The following is a 23,891-nucleotide window of genomic DNA, read 5'->3' as shown; positions in this document are numbered from 1 at the left end:
GATTTAAACCGTTTGTTGAATTGCCCATCGAAGATTTCGACGAAATAACCCGGTACATTTATCTATACTGTACTAATCGTAAAACAAATGCGGTGAAAACAATTGACTATATACCTATACGTATGCGAAAAGGAGAACCGATCTCCTATTCCTTTCTACTGGATAGGCTTTGCAGCAGTATGACGTCATCAAGGTCAACCGAACATTTCACCGCGAAAGAGAAGGAGTTTAAAAATTCTCCGTTCTTTTACAAGTTGACGAAAAAATCAATACCGAAAAACGAAAACACATGCACGAATGTAAAACAAATTGACCATTGACGGCAAACTCGGCTACACCTGACCATCTATCAAAAATTTTACGAATAAGAAAGTATTATATAATCTTGACTGTGAAAACCTCAAAAATGGTACTCAAAAAATCGTTATACTCTTGGACACATATATATACATATATATAATGTGTGTGTGCGCGTTTTATAGAAATCGAATAAGAATGTCCTACTAAATTCGCGGCAGCGCTCACAATCTGCCCGAAGCCTCTCCTTTTTCTTGTCCGACGACGACGCAGCAGGTCGTATAAAATACTTGCGAAATAATCATGTAAGTATATTTTATGTATGTACTTGCCTGATAACTCGGAGGCGGTGGCCTAAACTGAAATTCCGGGTATATCATGGCGGCGTAAGGATGCATGGGTCTAGCCGGTGGAATTCTTCCCGAGATACCCGTGAACCCAAAGAAACTTCCACAGTGTTCCCTGCTGGTAACTCGCCATGCCACCGCGCTCACAGTCACCAGTACCACACCGATACCTGTAACGGAATATCAGAACTAGTGATCGCTATAACCACGCTACGATCAACAAAACAGTTAAAAGGTTAGTTAAACGCAGATTTTGAATTTAGACAGTTGAAACTAATTTTGGATTGAAAAATTCCCCGATTTATCCTCCGGGTTTCTCAGATCCGTATTTGTTATTTTCCGATTACCCTTCATCGTTACAAATTGTTTTATTTATATTCAATTGATCTTTGTCCTACACTCACATATACAGAGTGAACTCCTAACGAGAGTACGTTCCGTCTACTGCTAAACTTTAACGCGCACGCGCTACAACCCGAGAGCAGTTGTTTGCCAGGGCGACCAACCGTTCATCGCGATGTAAGTTACTTCAAAAACTTTGACAGTTGTGAGCGGAAGTAGAACTACCACCGACAATTGTCAAAATTTTTGATATTACATACAGTAATGTTTATAAATGCCTCGGGCTTCCGGCTAACTTGTTTTTGGTACGAAACAAAATGCAAACTCCATTCTATACGAATTACGTGACAATGACTGGCGATGCAGCTGACGGAGAGATTGGGAGTCATTGTCACATAATTCGTATAGAATGGAGCTCGCATTTTGTTTCGTACCGAAAACAAGTTAGCCGGAAGCCCAAGGCATTAACGAACATTACTGTAAATCGTAGCGAACTGTCATTCAAATTTATGACGGTTGGTCGCCCTGGATGACAACCCAAACAACCGCTCTCGGATTGTGGTACGCGTACGCATGAAATTTTAGCAGACAACGAAACGTGAAGTCGTTAAGAATTCACTGTGTATAACTGTATCAAAGTTCTTCATTTGAAATCACGAATTACGGATATACTGCAGGTATAATGATCAAGTATTTCGCTAAATCTGCAAATCATTTGTCACTACGCAACAGTTTGAATGTCAGAGTTCAATTTCTTCAGATTTTCGACACAATTTCGTGTCTTTTCACCAATTTTTTCCACGTTAAACAAAAATCCTTTACCGGGTAATTCAGGTTTTCATAGAGTGACAAGCCTGTTAATTATCACACAGAAACAAAAATGATACAACGTGTCGAGATTGCATGGATTCGAAACTTGAGTTGGCGAATGACTTGTCGATGCACGTCGTCACGCGTATAAACGACACAATGTCTTGCAGGCGTCAGAAGATTTGATAAAATGTGCGATTGAAACGATTGCATTCGTATTAGCATAGCAAAGGGCCGCCAGTATCAACGCGTCACGGACCAACATGCATTCACGAGGAAAATGTAGTGATGCTATTATGCCTATATCATGGTACTTATCGGTGCCTGCATACGATAATATGCATAGTTGGGCCGCGTCAATGCGTACGTATCAACTGACTGTAGGCATTTTTATATCCTGATAAAATGCAACCATATTTAATTTCATACTTTGTTCTTTTCTTCATCGTTATACCGACAAAGTTTTGTACGATAAGAATATGTAAAGCCTGATATATCTCAAGCTCACGTTTATTTCCAAGACTTTAGGGGTATAACTGCAGTGATTTTTAGAACAAACAATTGAACATAACATAACATCAATGTTTTCAGAACATAACGTCAGATAATGGCGAATTGTGTATTTAATTGGTTAACTTGGCTTCGCAATGTAATATTATTCCAAGTCACAAAAATAAACGTTCGCCATGTGTGAGATATTGCGTTGCGGCATTTTTAGAAAAAGTGGCTGTTTCAACAACCTTAAAAGGTAAAATATACCAATATCTTTCATACCTAACTCTTTCTAGGTCACTTTGTGGTTGAAAAATAGTGATTTTCTTTTATGCCTCGCCGTGTTAAGTGAATGTTATATAGTCAGTCCTTACCGACCGCGTTAAATGTCACGTATTTCGACTATCATCAAAGCTTACGCACCACAGTTTGAAAATATCACAATCAGCGCAATTTTACATGGAATACCGAATACAAATAACCAAAAAAAAATTACTTTCAACTTTTTGTTCGCATAAAACCAAAAAGTTTCCAGATAGTTTTGTTCGACATTGCATGTAGAATTACGCTGACTTACGCGGGATTCCACCCTCAGCGCTGCATAGGCATTGGTAACAGTGAAAACCAGTGACATTTTACTCAGTCGGTAAATACTAACTATAGCATTCTCTTCGCGGTACCAACTTCAACCGCACAATGTGCACTTGGCTGCAATAATTCTGAGACACAACGTATCCCATCGTCGTCGAATTTTTTACTTTTGGGTTAGATTCGACGATTATGTTACGAGTACAAAGATTGAGCCTGTTTCGCGGCCGGCCGACGGTGGCGCTGCGGTCTGATTCTCCATTGCCAACGTAACCAACCCGTCGAAAACATCACCTCTCACAGAATCACTGCGGCCAAGTGTACCTGCGAGTAAATCCGAAATCGGGCTTACTGAGCGACATTCGATCGAACCCATCACTAGTCTACGAGGCAGAAACCAGTATTTTGTGATACTCTTTAACGGGTGCCAGCTAGACGTTGTTGTGCGGGTGTAGGATTCTGCATTTCTATAGCCCTGTGTCCCCCATTGTTCCCAGGCATTCTCGGCTGCTCGCGGGTTTACAACTTGTATATACTTGAATTTAGCCATGATCACTGACGGAGCAAGCAAGCAGAGACAGACAGTCACTGCCAAGCTACTGCTGCACAACGGTTAGAAAGTAAGATAACCAAGCTCTATTCTCCGTCATTGGCGTGAGTGCAGCAGCCGGCAGGCACGGTATAGAGTAACGAGTTTGCTCGGTTATTCTGCCAGTTCGCTGCTCTCTGTACCTGCGGCGAACTAGAATCGCAGGATATACCTTACAGTCCCTGAACCATCGCTTCAGTGCAAGTTTTATCAAGCTGCCTGCAGGCTCTGCGTGTCAGAGAGCGCAGCTCATAGCCTACCGTCTACGGTATAAATCTGAGCCACTCTCTCTTCGAATTCGCATTCACATTTTGCATAAACCGGCACGTCGTATTACAATCAACGACTATACTCGCAGCTAGTGTTCCTTCGTCTCTTCTCATCTGTACCAAGCTCTTGATTAGACGGAGAAGTTCCAGTGCGTCCTAGCTCGTAGCTAGGCGGATGTGTCAGTCTACCAATGGAAACCCGATCCGTGCATACGGTCACTAGTATCTAAGGATCATTAACAACCGATGATTAACCCTAATACTTAAACCCGGTGTGGTTATAAATACACATCGTTCAAGTATAGATCCTTGTCATACCGCGTGTCTGTTCATATTCATCATATCTATACATTATTCACTTCATTACACATTACAGGTATTATACATGTTTTTTTGCCAGTATGAAAGCGAGGAGAAATGGCAAGGCAGGAGATTCGGCATAGATACTATACTCCATTGGATAATTTCACATTGATATTAATTCTCGTTTCCGATCATTATACACAGATACTAATGATTCTAATTTTTGATGACTTTCTTCCGAAATTGTATTATACAATATTTCCTTGCTTTGCACCCTGTACATTCATTTGTTTTCAATTGCACAATCAAAAATCATCCTAGTTCTAATGCCCACTGATATTTATCGAAGAAGACGATCAATATTAAAGCTGATATTAAACTACGAATGAGGTAAATATTAAACGCCCTATAATATTATACCAGCGAGAAAAGTTCGTCTTACACAAGAATCATGGCTTGATTATACACGTATATACGAAAATCGTAAAATGTGATTAGAAACGGTAATTAGAGCACGCAGCGTCTATTATATATTACTCAACCGTACGCTTCGACTTTACTACCATGAAGGAAGAGTTTGAAAAAAAAAAAAAAAAAAAAAAAACGAAATAAACCGAAGTAGAAATCGTACGTAGATAATAACTTTTGCAGAGAAATGAGTATTATAGGTATTATGCCGGGCATTCTGGCTTCGCTCGACCCACTTCCTACATCCTCCGAAGCAGTTATCATTTTTATTTGTTTCCTTGTTCGCTTCTTAACCACTTTTCGACCTCGGTGACGCGCGTTCAGCCTGAATGTGTAAAAAATATTTTCCCAACTCTTAAACAAACAATCGTGTTGCATATAAACTGAAAAATATCATACACACGAAGACGACACGTTTGGTTTGGTATTTCTAGAATCAGACTAGTTAGAGATAATACAAAAACAGATGGAACGTGGAGTAATTTTATTCAATCGTACTCAGATCCTGTAACGTATATTTTAATCGAGTGACTCTGAAGTCGTTAATTATTATTATTATTATTATGCATATATTGCAGAAACAAAGGCATTGCAATTTTCTGAAAATGAAAGTGGCTCGTTTTTTCTCTCACCGTGATTCTCTAACGTTATTTCTGTTTAATTAGCATTTCCTCTGAGCATTGAACAATACATCCCCCCCCCCCCCTGATAACACTATACGTATGCGTATAGTATATACATGTCTTTTACACCAAACTTTCCCTAGCGAAGCTTATAGGTGTATGAATCTCCATTTATGCACATCTACCGATGCATGCATGTATGCTATACCTAAATTATACAGACTTCGCGCTCGCTTACCTGCAAGTAGATATATGTATAATAACGAACGTTGTGACTAGCTCTATAATCCCACGCTAATTATCACGTTATTAGAGGCCTGACTACGATCCTATTTATCGAAACTTTAATACGCCCAGTAGAATTCCCGCAACAATGCAAAGCATGATATGCTCTGCGTTCGGGTATTTTTTCTGCAATAACAACTCCGAATAATAGTGGTAAGTATTCTTACCACCTATTTTATATCCAGTTTTTGTACGTTTGGAGAACTTTTCAACATATTTCTTTGCGGTTTTTTGCTATTTCCGATAGTATACTAATAGGATTTCAATACTCGAGAGTGATTATTGCGATATAACGTATATTGTTGTCGTTAGAAACAAAAATTGACTTAAAAAAATCGTGAAAATTTAAGGAATAATTAATTTCCGAGAAAGTTACCCCTTCAAATATTTCACATAAACTATAAGTTTTTGGGTTTTGGGTGAAGTTTTTTTCAGTGTAATATATAATTCAACAACAACAAAATAATGCAAAGTTTTCGGTTTTCATTAATATTAAAAATTTATACGGAGGTTGTTTATGCGTTCATGTGATACGTATTAACAATAAGATCCACTTATAGTTTACATATCTATAGATAATAGATATATATACATGAGTTTCTTACACAAATTTTCTCAAATCAAGTTCGCTTTCCAAAACGAATAAGATCTTGTCACGCTTTTTCCAACGGGTTTGACCCATATGTCTATTTGTTATATATTCTACGCTGCTCGTAATGCTGTGCCAATATATTTCCCGAAATAAGCAGTGTGTGAGAAACGTTAACGAATTACACGAAACAGTGAGTCGTAGTTATCTAACGGAGCTTCAATTCCCAGCTGGAATTGTTCAATTTTTCTTTAATTACATTACATATTGCATAAGTAAATAGAAGTTATCGGCTAGATTGAAATTTCTTTTACCACAAATGTAACTTATACCCATTTGCTGAAAAAATAACTCTCTCGCAACTTTAGAATTAGTTTATAAGTCATGGTTCTAATTTTTAAACAATTATGCTTATAACTGCAATTAAATCATAATTTGTGGCTGTGAATTCTTCACAGTTGCGATATTACAAAATTTTTGGTAAAACCCTATTTCGTGATTTACATGAAAATCACAATTTGTAGAAAGCTACTTTAAAATAAGTAATGATCCCGAATTTCTTTGCTTGTTTTTCACTACATAAACGATCGGTAGCAATTATAAAGAAAGAAAAATGAAACAGTCTGGCGACAAATTTTTGCGCCAAAAATTCCGTGACATTTCCCCGGTTCAAGTAAATTACTAAAACCCAAATCGTTCGGCTTATTAATTAAGCCAATTTTTTTCTCTCGATGTAAATCAGTAAATTTTTTACCTCAAAACAAAATCCCTTTTAATTCCCACATGATATAGAAAACTGTAATCACGTATTTTCCAGTTACAAACGACAACGGCATCTGTGTCTGATCCCACGGTTTAGAAGGTTTGTTATAGACACAGTGGTGAAGGTCAGGCATTGTCATACCTCGTTATCGGCGGTCCAAGATTGCCGGTGTGGTATAATAGAAATAATAATTCGCACAATAAGAACTGACGTGCAGTAATTTACATGATGAATAATAAACTGTAACGCAGTTGCGACGAAGAACAGGGCTGAATGGAATTTATAACTATACGTATAGCAGGCTTTTAAACCATCCCACTTTATCACATCTACGAGTGCAATAACTATGCCAAGTATGTGGAATGAACGAACAGTTCTCTCCGCAGTGTTCATTTTTATTGCGACTAATTGATGCTGGCCTACTTTGGGTGAAGTAAAATTCGGCGGGCGAACGTTTTGCCGCTGCGTAACGTGCAAGACGTAGCAAAGAGTATCGTACTTTTCTTTTTTCTTTTTTTTTTTTTTTTTTTTATTTGTAGGTATGTCGATGAGATTATGTAAGTGCCGGGCAAAATAAGGAAGTTAAAAAAAAAAAAAAAAAAAAAAAACAGGGAAGTTTTTTTACACTGCTTCAGAAATTAGAAAAATTACTTCATCAAACTCACGTGTTTGAGTTTTTATAAGCGCCGATAAATCCCAATGATCTCGTATGATATGAATAAAAATTGAGATTTGGTTGAGATTTTTTTTTTTTTCAACTTCAGGGGTTGAAGAAAAAAAGGAATCCTTTGTAAGTGTAAGATTTTTCGCGTTATGCCTTCACAGCGATTGTTTCAACGAGTTTTCTCTCCTCAGTGTGTGTGTGTGAATGGCGGTGATAAATTTCAGGATACTCCAATTTCAGCAGCAAAAGATATGTAACCGATTCTTAAAAGAAAATTTTACAACCTATTTTCTCTCTTCATACCTCACGGGGCAGAAAAAAATATCAAAATTAGAGTACAGACTAAAGTCTAATATAAAAAAAAAAAATTAGTATAGAGAATTATAAAAAAAAAAAGGTTCACATGCTGTGACTAAAATCATCAAATTGAATTAAATTTAAACGGCCACTTCTTGATACAAAGATAGATTCTAATTTCACGAAAAAAAACCCTAAATTATGAATCATTTATTAAAATTTTGTTCGGACGGTTTTTAGAAAAATCAGTTCGCACAACGGCAATTACCTTTATAACGTACGAAAATTTCAACTACAAAGTAAAGTTCCTTCTAATCTTTTACCAATTTGAAAATTGATAGTTTAAAAATATTACGACTGTATTATTTCCGTGATTTATTAGTTTTCTTTTTTTTTTACCAACGGAGCAACATATTTCAGTTGAAATCTGATTACGGCGATGACATTTTGCCGAAGAACGTTAATTCAAAGGTTGGCTAAAAAGCTTTCGAATAGCCGAACAACTTATTGACGGTGTCGAGTTTTCGTTTTTTTTTTCTTCTTCTTCTTCTTTTTTTAACATAGTTTGTCGTGAGAGTTCTGCACTGAATCACAGAGTAGATGGTACAAAATTATACGGATGAGTAACTGCATCTACATATCAGAGACAGTATTCGGGTTTCGTAGAGAAAAATAAAAAAAATAAAAAAATAAATAAATAAATACATAATCCCACGCGCTTTAATTAAATGCTAATAACAATAATAATAAATTTTCAAGCAAGGTCGTTTCAACAGGTAGAAACGCGGTAAGTCTTGAAATGGGTTTATAAAACGTGTTCAGTACGAGTGCATGCATGCATAGGTATATATGTATAATGTTGACGAAAAAAAAAAAATAAATAAATAAAATAAAACAAATAAAGTCATTTTATCTCATGGGAAGTAAAATAATTTGACCTAAAAATTGTACAAAAACAAGGTAAAAACTGTTGGTGAACCTGATAGGTGGATGTCAACATATTTCACAAGATTTTTACAACAATCGCAACGAGATATAAGAATGAAATAACAATAATAATATTACAACAACGACGACAGAATTCTCAGCGTCTAATCGCTCGTCAATGACAAAGCTCAGCTGTAGCCGAATGAGAAGGTAATTAAATCCGCAACGTGAAGGACCGTAGGTTTAATTAAGAGGCGTCTAAACTTTGTTTAATTACACCATAATACGCGTACATATTATACTGCGGGCAGATAACCGTGCGTAACTATACGGACGTCCTTGAAAGATAAAATTGTAGTAAAAAAAAAAAAAAAAAGGATTTTACGTTAATTTCGTAACGTTAGTTGATCACGTTTTTTTCCACCTCCAACCTTGACTTATACCCAATTACAATGCATGTATACTATTTTTATTTGTATTAGAATTGTTGATTTTTTTTCGTTTAGGCATATTAAAAGAGTAAAAAATAAACGTAACTCGAAATTTATCACGATGCATGCCAAGGGAATAAAAGTTCATAAAGCATTCCGAGAAGAAGACTCGCGAGCATAACGAGGAATAAAATAATAACGTGCAAGTTTAGCTGGTAATTTACTCATGCATATTGCAATTTAAACGGAAAGATTCAACTCGGCAATGAAAATGAAACAAAGCGGTTTTCGTTATCTGTATACGTCGGTATTTTATTTATTTTTTTTTCCTTTTTTTTCCGATTACACAGCATGCTTGGAAATAACCAACGTTTTAGTATTACTCATAGGTAACTACAAGACATCAAAGAAGAAAGAAAATATAACGCTGTTGTGAATAATTTATTGTATTCAACATGGAAAATCAGTGAAATTAATGCGGTTGAAAATTTTCATAATCCGTACAATTCGTGAAAAATTTCTTTTTCAGATTTACCATAGACCCAAAAAGAAATTGATATAGGTATAATATTTTTCGATAATGATTTGTTAAATCGCGGTAGGCAAAGGACAAGTTTATGTTACACATGCTTCTTTTTATACGTAATCACAAGACTTTTGACAGTGGAAATCAGAGCGGTGAAAAATAATGACAGCACGACTTCGATTAATGAACACATACGCGTATAATTGTAGGATTCTATTCAATCCTAAAAATTTTTTTTCATCACTCGTACCTGTCATTAGTTGAATTTTCGGTACAAGTAACAAGTTTAGTTTGTACGATACAAATACGGAGAGAATAAACGAGCAGATTCTACTCAAAACCTACAATAAAATAGGGACAAATAAATATTTTCGGTAAAACATAGTTTTATGAAATATAGAATTTAGTCTCAAAAGATTGAAAATTACTATTTCCGGACTAAAATCTCCTACATTTTTATAATAAAAAATATCATTGAAACGGGTATTTTTTTCTGAAACGAGAGTAGAATCTCTTCTCTTATTCTCTCCGGGTACAACACAAACTGGCGAACATTGTTACACATATGTATATACGTGTACATACTTGCATGTCCCAAGGCACGTGCATACGTGTATTTATACGTATTACACGTATGTACGTGCAGGCCGCGTTTTACAGTTAACGTTGGTATATTGACGTTACTCTTTATGGTTACCTCATTCACCTCGTATATGAGGTAACTGGACTTTGCAGGTAACCGTAGAATAAAACGAGATGCAACTACGTGTAAAAGAGGAGCGAGTATACATGGGCACATTATAAATACACACTTTATACATACATTATACAGTTCGCGTCGCGAACACGCGTGTTTATCTCAAATGTATCGCCGTCCACTTTCAACCGGTTTACTCGCATAATGTAAACAAATTAGCACCGTTGCATGGTGTATATGTGTGTACATATCCCTTTGAGTCACACATTATTGGGCTCGGTCGACTTTTACGACAAGACAGTATTTTGCGCTGAGGAAGATTTCGTTTTTTAGGGTAACTGGAAGAATTGAGTAAAACAGGTATCGTTGAAAAAAACTTGGAATTAGGAAAAACGAGCTACGCGTAAATATTTTGCCCTATTGTCGATACTTTTTTGGTAATTGCAACGAAAAATCCGTTTCTGAGGTTTGCTCTAATTTTTTTTAGTCAATTAAGGCTTTAACGTTAATTTGTCGTTGCACAAGCGTTAAATTTTCGCAACAGTTGCAAGAAAATATAGCAACAGTGATCGTGATGAGAAAGAATAGTAACGGATAATAGAGTTTCAAAAATTCAAGATGATGGATTCAATATGGCGGATGAAAATTTCAAATTTAATCATATCCGGTCAAAAAACTCCATTCAGGGGTTTTTGGGATCGATTATTGGATTTGTGTACACTGAAAATTCAAAATCTGATTTCACATTCGTAACCAGCGACCCAAAAAACGCCCGGGCAGAGTTTTTACTCCGTATTCGAGCGAATTTGAAATTTTTGCCCGCCATATTTGATCCGCCATCTTGAATCTTTTTAATCAATTTTAGATTCGTAATCAGCGATCCCAGAAAATTATAATTTATGTAAAACATGTACCATATATGTGTAGAGGGATAACTTTTTCGGATATTAATTATTCCTTTAATTTTGACGATTTTTTTAAATAAATTTCTTTCTAACGATAATATTTTACGTTACATCGCAATAATTACTATCGAGTAGTGAAAACCTATTAGTATACCATCGGAAATAGCATAAAAAGTTTTCTAAATACATATACAAAGAATGGATATCAAATAGATGATCAGAATATTTACCACTGTGACTCAACGGGTTATAAATTATATAGATGTAATGGGTCAACCCATAAATTTGTACACGCAGAAAAAATTGTATTACAGAATTAGCGGGATGTAGTTTTTATTCAAGACATTCCGATCTTTACGTTTATATTAGTTACCTAACTTCATTTCTATTTCAATGTTGATAATCATCGGGTATAACTTATGTTTGATTTTTTTTTTTTCATGAATACCGGCAAAGAAATTCGTTTCGTATTTTTACAAGTAAACTCCAGTTTATTTGTGAGATATGAAATCGCGGAATTGAACAATATAATAAATTCCCGAAGGTGTTGAGAATTTTTCAGGTTCTCAAACTATCCTTAAATATTGCAGCATGTCTTTCGATCAGACGCGCGTATAATTTTCTTGAATTAATTCATATTCACAATTATAAACAATAGTACAAAAGCCTTGTCTTTTTGCGTAATCAATTTGATTCTTTCAACACTTTTCTTGACGATAAAATTTTCCGATTTCTTCATAACCGCGTTATGCACAGAGATTTTATGAAATCTTTTCGAAACAGGTCGAGTATAAGAGCTGCAAGGCCGTTATATCGCTTGAGTTGGTAATCTTTTCAAGCATGCATTCAAAACCTGAGCTGTACTAGAAATTTGAAATTGATTTTCGAGGCACGTTAGTTACACGTTTGACCATTGGAATCTTACAACGACATTATACGCAGGCCCCGAGGCCCAAACGAATCTGTAATACATTTCAATGTACACATACACGATTCCAATATCATGAAAAACAGCCAAGAATGCACATAAAGTTTTATAACACGTGGATAATACTTTATTATCACATATCGTCGTGTCTTCAATAATTACTCAACTTCTCGCAAAAAGGAATCTGCTTTTTCGAATAATAATTAATTAGACGAAAATTTTCATTATCGTTACGTACCCAAGCAATGTATTCCGCGACATCATACATGTAACAACGTTATACAGACGAGACTTTGAAGGGAATATTTCAAGTTACAAAAATAATTATGACGACGATATTCGTCGGTTAAAATTAAATCGATTCCAATTCGAATAAATCGCAAGTAAATTGAAAAAGAAAAAAAGACAATGATTTTTATAATAGAAATCAAATAAATTCAAAATTCGGAAAAATCGCATCGATTGAGGCTAAAAGCATTAAAAAAATTCGCTCCTTTCTTCGTATGATTATTATAATATATACAGTAGTAACTAACCTTCCTCTCTGTAAAGACAAAGACAAGGGAAGTTAAAAGTTGTACCAAAATCAGGTTTAGTGACTTTAGTGAAAGGCACAAAATGCCGTTAATAAATATACACATATGTATATATATTTATTTATTTATTTATTTATTTATTTTAATACAACGCAATCGCAAACAGGATGCGCATTGCGAATGCGGTGTAAGAACTTTTTGCGAATTCACATGCTTTAATATATAGCTGGTGGAGCGTAGATGGGATATATTCGACACCGCCGTAAGCTAAGCGGTCTAGCATGAACATTTTTAAAAGCCACGTTTCCTGCTGTGACGTACCTAAACGTTGTTTTAATTTCCTACGTTTAAGTTTCACTTCACACAAGTGTTACACATCCCGACAGGTAGACGTATGCATATATGTTCGTTGGTACATGAATTTAAATTGTAGCCCTGCAACACATTCGTGCACTGCTACCGGCTATTGTTTGTAAGAATTGTGTTGTTGGTTTTATCGGTGAACGTTTTCCTCTACCCGCCATCTACGGCTCATTGTCAGTTGTGTACAATATTATTATATATATACCTGCGAATAATAGTTAAATACGAAAACTACACGGCGGAAATTGAAGAAAAAAAAAAAAAATTAAAATGTCTAATGATTGACCCTAAAAATTGATTGAAATATTAAATAAAAGTAATCACACTGTAAGAACCGTCGTTTTTGAAAATTCAGAATGTTTTTAGCTTTGAAAAACGCCGTGTAGCAAAATTTCGTGTAATTACTGTACATTGTTATTTCGAAATTCTGTTTCGATTGAGGATAAGATTTTTTTTTCTTTTTTTTTTTTTTTTACGCACAAGTTTTTACCACACAAATATCGTCCCCGAGTATAAAATTTGAAATTCAAGTGAACTTTGTGTACCTTCCGTCCGAAAAAATGACAGATCTAATAAGATTCTAAAAAAACAATGAACATACTTTCATTTACATTAATTAAAATCAATCCAATCCAATCCAACTGTCGGACTATATTAACCGAAATTATTTTCCAAAATATCGGGATTAAAGTGAAATTAGTGTGATACTTTTTTTTTTACACTTATTATATTTGAACGGGAAAGAGATTCCAGGAAACATTTTCTATTCGGCAAAAACTGTAGCAATTCATAGATCAAAAAAACAACAAAAAAAAAGAAAATTTCTCAATCTGAAACACAAACACGCAGAAATTGGATAGAAAAATAAGCGTAGGTGTCGTAATTTCGAAAAGAAATGGAAAAACGTTGTAAAAAAAAAAAAAAAACAGTCCCCTGGAATTATGTAACGAAGCCGGAATGAGGAATCGGGAAGAGAAGAATGACGCGTCGTTGCCTGGGAGAAGAGATATATACTCACCGATCATGAGTAGGGCGACGGCAATGTGGTCGCGACCGGTGGCCCGTAAGGCCCCAAGTAAGGCCCCTGCGCCTGCACAAACAAGGCCCACCACTCCCACTCCTAGAATGGACCAACGTACCGGCGGAGAACCAAGTCCGCAGCATTGCTTCGGCACCGAGTCCCTGCAACAAGCGTCGCGAGTTTCTCTCTTATTACAACTACCTTTATAAGCATTCGCTCTGATCTATTAAACAATAAACCTTCGATATACAATTAATGGCGGCTGCAAAACGTTACCGACAAAAATTGTTACAAAGTTGTAAGATTCGCGATACAACGAGATTTGTCGTAAGAAACGGAAACGTTGCGTCAACAATTTCACGTTATAAAGTTCAATCTGGTTAAGGCTTGACTAATTTCTGATTTCTGTAGAAAAAAAAGAAGAAAAAAAAAGAACCAACACATTTTGATCGTCTAAACTTTGGACAAAAATTACTCAGTTTACTTGTAACAGGTTTGTTAGTCGGTGTTTTTTGAGTGAGGAACATTTCTTCGGAAACGGAAATTCAAGCAAACTTATTCGTATCCTCTTAGCGTTGACAGATTATAACAAGTCCGTTGATGCATTTTCGTTTAAATAAGCAGCGTACAAAACTTCAAGTGTAACGTATTTTTTTATTGTAAAAAAAAAAAAATATTTGGTCGATTCGTGTCGATTTCATTGTTAAATTTTTACTGGTTACATCAGTTTGTATGACTTTCTAAATCACTTCTCACAAGTTGTTTATTAATTTTTTTTTTTTTTTCTTTTTCTTATCAAGGGAATTCCGTACGAAACAAAATATTGTGCTCGACTTACGATCCGATGAAATTCGGACGAAAAATTATACAGTTATTAGATAACGATAGCGTGCGAAACTTTTCATGCTACGTGCACTTCAGGTCTGAAAACATGCTGACTTTACATTACACTGTAGTTTTTAAAGAGTTAACCGTACACCGGAGCGATGTTTTTTTTTCTTCTTTTTCTCTCTCTTTTTTTTAAGCGGATTTTGCGGCCTTACAAAAGTATTTTCCGAATTCTCGGTGCGTGGAAATTGTCTTTAAAGTAACAGTAATTTGACGCGGAGTAATAACGCTGGAGAATTTCAGGCTGGGTTGAAGTTACGAAAAATATTTCTTTCAAAATACAGGAAAGAAAGCTGGCGCGGAATCGACACTACTGCTGCAGAGATGACTTGCAATTTCTATCGGAAGAAAAATAAGTGTAAAAGAAAAAAGAGAAGAAAAAAAAACCGTTGACAATGGTAATTGAAACGCGAGTTCTACGTTAATGTGACGAAATGTTCAAAAAAAAAAAAAAAAAAAACATCGCCATTTCGCAACCTCGGAATTACAATTTTGAGAGAATCGAATTTTACAAAACATGAGTTTGTTAGTTTTCTATTACGCTGTTTTCTAAATTTCACACAATTGTCACGTTCCTAACAATAATTTCGTAACAATAATTACATGACGAATTTCAATCAACGTTACATAAATATATTTCCATTATTTGTAATACTTGAAATCAGTAACAGAACAAACCATAACCGTGTGTATTCGGTCGTAAGTATACAATAGAAACAAATTTTCAGTTGTCGTTACTACGCAGACATTGACTGTCATAATTATCTACCACGTCCACAAAATATAGTTCGAAGTACAAAATGACTATACTTTCCGATAACGATCACTCGTATTATATTTCCTTGCAACTATTGCTATGCTTTGATATTGTTGCGACGATGAATTGCTGTTAATCTCTTATTCAACTTTAAAAAAAAAAAAAAAAAAACCATAGTAAACGAAAGAAACAGATTATATGTATAGTAAAGGCAACTATAATTACACTGAATATTTACTTGTGCCGTATTTCTTGTAATTCGAAAAATATTGTAAACCGTTAACACGTGTAACGATGATATGCTCATTCTACTATGATTTTCTAACAACCGTAGCGTAATTAAAAATGAAATTTTTCCCAGCGTAGGCATGTAGTTAAATGCTGTGTATACCTACACGCGTGTATACATATATATATATATATATGTCCGATGGCCTCTCGTGGGCAAAGGATTGACCCAGTGACACAGACTCACTTGAGTTCGGGCAGACCAACCGACCGACGCGACGCCCGAGCGTCTCGACGCCACTCTTTTACTCTTTTATTTGTAGATTATACGGTACTACAGTAGCCCGTCACAGCTCCGTCCGCACCCAAATTTAAAATAATAAAATGGAAACTTCATTCGGATAAAACAATTTTACTTACAGTGAAAAATATTTGAATGAAGATTGATAATACCTGACCTGACCTGACCTAATCTAATCTAATCTAACCTAAGCTCTATCCACAAGAGTTTGGTCGGTTTTAGAATAAATGTGTATAATACCGTTTCAACTTGGCTCACAAATATCGTTATATCTACGAAACTGTTGAACTAGATGTAACGAAACACGACCTATGCCCTGGCCCGATGTTGTGGCTATCCATAGAAAAAAAAATAATGATAATCGGTTCGGTAATTCTGGAGTTACAAGCGAACGTACGTCAGAAGAACTTTGAGTTTTATACAGCGTCAATTGCCAACGACCGAATCGTCCGTCGTCTGCTACATAGTTTAATGCGCATGCGCTACGATCCAAGCGCAGTTGTTTGTCAGGGCGACCAACCGTCGCGAACATAACCTCGAAAATTTTGACAGTTTTCGCTGGCAGTTGTGTTCTGCTAACAGCTGGAAAACTAATTTTAAAATGAAAATAGTTAAGGACTGAGCGGTAAACGGAACTCAAAATTTCTCTCAGTTTGCGTACATCGCGGCGAACTGACGTCTAAATTTACAACGGTTGGTCACCCTGGCAAACAACTGCTCCGAATTGTGGCGCATGCGCGTTAAACTTCAGCAGACGGTGAAATGTTCTGTCGCTAGTAATTCACACTGTACATCTAGAGAAGAAAATATGTCCGACGAACCTTGTTCGGGGGCCTCAGGCCGACGATATACGGCCCTGCAATGCCTGTCCGCGATGATCTCGATATAACGGGTTAATTTAACAGAACGGAGAAGAGTCGTAGAAACGAATTGTGCGTACGTGTAGCTTGTAGATGCAGGATTATGTATGGTGTATTCCGCGTGAAATCGATGTGGCCAATACCAAAACCGGTTCAAATTTTATGAAATGTTTTCCTTACGATAGATGATCGGAGTATGTACAAGTTTTTGCAGATTTTTATTAGACGGTGTTTGCGGCTTGTTATTATTAATTATATGAATCGGAAATTGTAGATCATGTAGCGGAAGATAGTCGAGCAGAAAAGAGATATGGTTGTAAATTTGAATTTTGTAATACGTTAAAAAAAAAGGGGGGGGAGGAGGCTTCATAAAAGGCGATGAAAAATTGAAAAAAGTTCTATTTCTTGGGTTTCTTGGAAAAGCTGCGTTGTTTTTTCAATACTCAATTTTGGAAAATATTAGCCTACCGCTGTGTTTACAGTGTAGAAAAATGCAAAAAATTTATTACAGGGGAACGGATTTACAATTAGTTTAGAAGCTGTAATTTCTTTTCACGTAACGTGGTATAATTGTCGGTAAATCATATAAGATAACTCTGATATGTAGGTATGAATTTATCATATCGTATAATTTTATTACACGTTACGACATGTTCGAATACAATTGACGATTTTCGCAGGGAATTACGGATGAAAAAAAATCACACCTAAATTCAAACCCAGCCTCAAAATGTAATTTTCACGTGTTTTTTTGACACTAACACAGGAATATTGCCCGAAATTTTGAATGGAAGAAAGTATAATTTTCAAAAAATTACACAAACTAACAATAAGGTTCTGTTGTATTTTGAAAGCTTCCGTGTTTATTTCATTTTCTGGAGTCCCTTGTTTTATAAGCAGACCTGGGAAATGGGAATATACTACATAGAAATAGTTTTGTTTATAAAAATGGTTTAAGATTATATTTTTCAGTTTATAAATAGTGAAATAAAATCATCAGAGCGCCTGTTTGCTTAATGTTTACTTTAGATGACGATGTAAAATTTAATACAAAATGAGATGTAAAGAATTGGCAAAAAGAAACGGGTAATATACGATCCAGATTGCCCCCAGAAGTTATTAAAACTAAAAAATTTTTGTATTCTACATTTTTCCTGCCTATAGTCAACAATTGTCAAGTTATACTCAATCGAAACTCGGAAACACGTCGATTTTTGCATATATTTTATTGATCGCCGAAGTTCAAACGTCTTCGAATAAGGTTAAGAAAATTATTTCGTATCGATCAAGCCGTTCCTTCGAAATTCAGGATGTTACACGGTAATTATTCTAACGTCCAAACACTCGGCGATCTGTATAAACCGGAAGTGTCAAGTATCTAAAGAGAGTTCCGTGAAATATCTTTACCCACAAAGTATACGACTTGATCAATTTTTAACAGCAAATTTCATTCGAATCGCGCTCGAGTAACTTTCTGGAATGACGTAAAATCTTCGAAAGCCGCTTTTCCATATTAATTTTCTTGAAACAAAGGAATTTTCTTTTTCTTCTTCACAGAAATGAAAATTTGACCATCTCTTCTTTTCCCACACTGCGATGAATTCCGAGAGATGCATGAGTGATTGATTGATTTCTCTCTTCGTAACTTCACACTTTCGGGATTTTCATATTATTCCTGTAACATTGCGCCCACCGTGAAACAGGAAGCTGTCGCAGCTGCACCCAAAATGCACGACCGTTTCCATAGCTCTCGCAAATGTTGATTTTAACTGATGGTAATTTATGGCGGGGCGCGCTGATTTTCGACCGTGTTTAAAATACACCTTTCGTATATACACTTACATATGTGTATATATTGCGTGGATAACTCTCGCGCACGCGCATCGTCGCGTTAGAGAAACTATAAGAAACTGGGAATTGGGAGGACCAAAAATAAAACTCGGGCTTTGGTTCTTCTCCGAACGTTCCGTGCTTGCAGCTGACATGACTGCGACTTATAAAAGCTTCTTTTTCCATTGAAGACATTGCATTACACATAAACACTTCTAATTGCAGTCTTAGTCTTATGTGAGATACTTCTAGAAAGAAAAGATTGGGCAGCATTCAACTGCTATCGCAATCAGGAAAATTTCATTTGTTAAAGTTACTATGGAAAATTTTAATAAGACAATAACTGTTGGAATTACGAGAAAATGAAGCAACTGTTTAGTGCAGCACGTCATTTTCTGAAAATTGCAAATTTCAATTTGTATAGCGTGAAACAACGTTTAATGATTTCTAAGGGATTAAACACATCGTTGAACAACAAAGTAACATGAATAATTCTATACAACTATTCGAATTATTGCGGGATTAAATTGAGTGACGTTATCACTATTTTCTCAATTTTACAATGATTTTAAAGAAACTAAAATTTCGAAATATGAATGTGTTTTGTTTTATTACGGTTTTTTGCTCAGCATGAATCGTTACTGACTTAAATACGATGAATTGTCTGAATACTCGAATATTCGCTTCAATTTTCAATTATAAATACTATCAAAGTTTTACAAAACAATAAATGCCCTAACTTTTTCCACAATTTCGAGAACCCGGAAGCAAAATACAATTCAAACCAATCGCTAATTTACGAGCGATATTAAATTTTATACGCCGTGATTAGGAAACGTTTAACGTTTAATTTTTCCTTCCGCAAGTTACTTCGAACTTCAAACTTTAATAATATACGCATACCCGTGATACGTACTTTTTTAAAAGCCAATTGACCTGAGAATAATCTCTAATAAGAGATTGGTATTTTGGGTTAAAAAGTTACTTTCGCGAACGAGTCTTTACATTTTACAATCGAATAATTTGTTTCAGTGACGTTAGTGAAAGGCCTGGTATTATATACCAAGTACAAGCGAGGGGATCACGAGTCTCGAACGGATTCGTAAATGCCAGATGACAAGAAACGTGTGCACAAATATCACGGACGACTGCTGCGCGATGATCACTGCTTGTTCTGCCTCATAAAAACAATTTATAAATTTCCGCTACGTCCATTTGCATAAGTTTCTCTAATCCGGCTACTTACTAATTCACAGAGAATATTCTGGTAACAGTAAAATAGGTGAACCGAAATCGCGGCCGAATAATGATAGGGCTCCTTATTAGATCGCCAAACCAATATCATTATGAAAATTTCACCTGTTTTGGGTGAAATTCCCAATATTTTGTTTCTTTGTTTCTTTACGGTACGATTAAATTGAATGTTTTTTTTTTTTCAATTAGGCATAAAAATGAATTGCAAAATATTCGAATTACGTAACGATACATCTTGTGCACACTTACTGTAAACTTTCAAGCTAGACGACAAGTTTATTCAGCTTGTAACGAATACTTGAACGTTTTTCCGCAGTTTTATCGACTCAAGCTTGCAGAATGTCTGAACTTCCACGAGAAGAAAAGTGAGAACCGACACAAGGATATAAAATTATGCAAACTTGAAATCTTCAAATTTCCCCCAACAATTTATAACAGGTTCGGTCTACTAACAGCCTATTACGTACGCGGTATGTCGGAGAAATTCAACATAATGTGACAACGTGCGGCGATTTCTAATGTTTCGATGAAAACGAATCCATTTGCTTGGAAATGGCTAAATTTTCAAAACTGATGTAGAATATCAGACATCATGAGAGATGTGAAGAAATGCGTCTGAATATCTTTATATTTTATAAACGGATAACAAACATTAGAAAAATTGAAGAAAAAATACGTCACACTTTTGTGCGGGATTTCGCAGGGAAATTTGTTTGCATAGAGATTAGTAACGAGGCTCCAGATGATAGTAAAATGAGTTGATTGTTATTTCTTTGATGTATCAAAAAAAAATGTTATAAAATTCAGTAAGTAAATTTTATTCGTTCCATTTTTTCGACTACTTTCATGTGTTTTGCAATAATATCAAGATTTCTCGAGTTACTTGTTATATAAATACGGTGTCACTTATGAACATGTACTTCGAAATGTAAGGTACAGTAGAAACGAGCGCAAAGGAAGTACGTTATGATTTACGTGGACGAAAGCCTTAAAACTTTGGTAAGATTTTTGAAGATGAAGAAGACGGAAAGGAAGTTGAAGAGCATATTTCCGACAGTCGGGATACTGATGAAGTTTACCCCATTTTTTAATGTTTAAATAAATACACTTTTTTCAACCGTGGGAAATAAAACTATATTTTCCTGAAAGGTCATTGTCTGAACTCTACATAACTCTCTGAATAAAATACAGGACAGGACATAAAAGACCCAGGGGTGCGCGGTGGAGGGTTAATTCTAAAACTTTGGTGCTTAACAATTTAAATGAGGCTGAAGTGATAACGATATTGTAATAATTTACTTTACGGTAAACTCGTTATTTCACAATTGCAGAGAGATCTGAAATGCAGTGAATCATAACAAGGCAAAAGTTATTAAAATTTTTAAGACTCTAGTACTTAAAAATCACAACAAACTGACAAGATAAGAATTTTCCCGCCTAACGTCTCGTCACTAACTTCAGCCTCGTCAATTTAAACCATAAATTCGAGATGGCAGTCGAAGTTAGTGCAGAATATAGTCCAGAATCTGGATTTGGACTACCAATGGACCCCCCTCCCCCACGATTATTAAAAAGAAAATTACGGTATAAAAAAAAACTCGAATTTCCGGTGTTAGAAACTGGGCCACAATAGCTTACCTCCCGAAGGCAGAAACGCTGGTTGGCACAGGAAACGGCAGTCCCAAACTGAGGCCGCCGAGACCGCTGAGTCCTCTGAGGCCGAGGTGGGGCGGCGGAGGGTGAAGAAACCCCCCCACGGACGGAACGAGGGGGACCCCAGGGGCCCCAGCGGCGCAGGGCCCACCGGCGTAGTTCGGGGGCACGGAGCAGGTCCTGAGGGCGCGTCTGTGCTGCCGGCGCATCCGGCGTTCGCGCCTTCGCGCATCCCTCGTCTCATCGTCCTCGTTGTTCTCAGCCCGGTCGATTTCCGCCCGATTGCCGGACGCGTTCGGCCCTTGAGAACCGGCCGCGTCCGTCTGCGCCTCCGTCGAGATGAACGACCTGTTGCAGCCGTTTTGTGTCGGCCCTGCGCGAGGAGGCGCCGTTGCCTGATGCTGCTGATGCTGCTGACAAGCCTCGGTGCCGTCGACCGCGATCACGCTCACGGCTAGCTCCCCGGCCATCGCGCGCCCCTGGACATCGGTCGCCAAGGCAACGCCGTAGCCTTACTTCTCGGCCGCTCTTCCTCCGACACACCCTCCTAGCACGACGTTCGGTTAGGACAGCTTTCTAGGGATTTTTATCGGATCGATTCAACGCCGGGTTCCATCCATTTCTTTAACGACAGATCGTTTTACCGATGCTTCATCGTCCCGAGCTGATACCTTCGGTACTCTTCGTCTCGACGCCAGCGCTGCAAAAATTCAACCTCGATGAAATATTGTGTACGTGTTTGGATTTTTTAATTATCACTAGTCCATCGTAAACGATGTTTCGACAAACTTTCAACTTTGGAATTGCAACCACTGGAAACTTACAAGTTCACTTGTACACGAACGATACTAATTTCAACCTTGTCCACCACATCGTTCACGAACTATATTTTACGTAGAATCATACGTGAAAGTGAGACTGAGACATTATAAGTGTAGAACGAGTTTCGATAAGGCTGAAGTTGGTAACGTTAACGTAACGAAATCTCAGTGAAAAAATCATTATTGCTCAATTTTAGAATAACTTTCAACGTGTTGGCTTTGCAAAATATTAGTACATATTATTATCATGATTTACTAAATTTTAGACATTCCTAAAGGTTCAAAGAAGCGATCTTTCCTTAACATGCATCGTTAAGGTAACGTTACTAACTTCATTCTCATGAGATTCGACCGTATGCAAACGAATGAATGAAAATAAAAACAAGATCGAATTATACAGATACAACTAATCCCCATAGTGTGACTTTTTCATTTATATCCCGTCACGTCTGTAATTACGTAGTTTTTTTTCCTCTATATTCCTTTGATCTTAAACAGAACTTGTTATTTAAAATGCCACAATGAATCAGTTGACTAACAATAAGATCTTTTCTCCGTCAGCAAATTCGAGTCGATTGTTTAACTTCTCGACAACGCTCATATAGACATATTCGAGGACTTTGGGACATAAAAAATCACTGGACAACTGAATTACTACTGATATTGTGCTTACTTCAGGTCCAATTCGTCGAGTTTCCATAATGTTTTTGCCAATTTCTAGTACTGACAGTAATCGATTGGCCAAACTCGAGTGTAATTGCCTGATAAAAGCCACAGGTGTAGGAAAATTCACGAGGCTGAAATTAATAACGTTAATGTATCGCAACGTTGAAACAAAAATTACTATTTTGTACCTTTAGAACACTTGAAGAAGCTGAATTTACAAAATCTGACTGCGATGATTCTGTATTAACAGTTTACGAAATTTCAAGTAATCACAAAGTTGCAAAATACCGACTTTTTCCCAAGATGCATCATTACATTAACGTTACAAACTTCATCCTGATGAAAATTCGATAATTCGAAGTTACACAACCGACTTCGAATGGTGTTTGCAAAAGCCGTAAGCAGCGGTATTCAATAATAAACTAGGACTAATATCAAGTCTCTGCCTTTGCATATCAAGTCATAGGAAATGTACGTGATGATGATGATCGTCAAAATGTATTATTTGGTCGCTATTTTTCCTAGGATAAGTTTCAAGCAGCAAGGGTAAATTCGAACTGATCACACGTTCCG

At 36.3% G+C, this 23,891-nt stretch overlaps 1 protein-coding gene across 1 annotated transcript in view; it reads right to left on the bottom strand.

Annotated features, from left to right (window-relative positions):
• Positions 1 to 23,891, bottom strand: part of LOC124175427 — a 29,481-nt gene that overhangs the window by 4,696 nt on the left and 894 nt on the right. The window contains exons 2-4 of the mRNA XM_046555672.1: positions 21,817 to 22,531; positions 14,058 to 14,221; positions 630 to 814 (exon numbers count right to left, since the gene is read on the bottom strand). Of these exons, the coding sequence (XP_046411628.1) occupies positions 630 to 814; positions 14,058 to 14,221; positions 21,817 to 22,301 (834 nt within the window). The 5' untranslated portion in view covers positions 22,302 to 22,531. The remainder of the gene's footprint in view (positions 1 to 629; positions 815 to 14,057; positions 14,222 to 21,816; positions 22,532 to 23,891) is intronic.

The sequence above is a fragment of the Neodiprion fabricii genome, chromosome 2, assembly GCF_021155785.1.
Source record: "Neodiprion fabricii isolate iyNeoFabr1 chromosome 2, iyNeoFabr1.1, whole genome shotgun sequence".
NCBI lineage: Eukaryota > Metazoa > Arthropoda > Insecta > Hymenoptera > Diprionidae > Neodiprion > Neodiprion fabricii.
The sequence above is the reverse complement of the archived record's forward strand: the minus strand, read 5'-3'. Positions and strand labels throughout refer to the sequence as shown.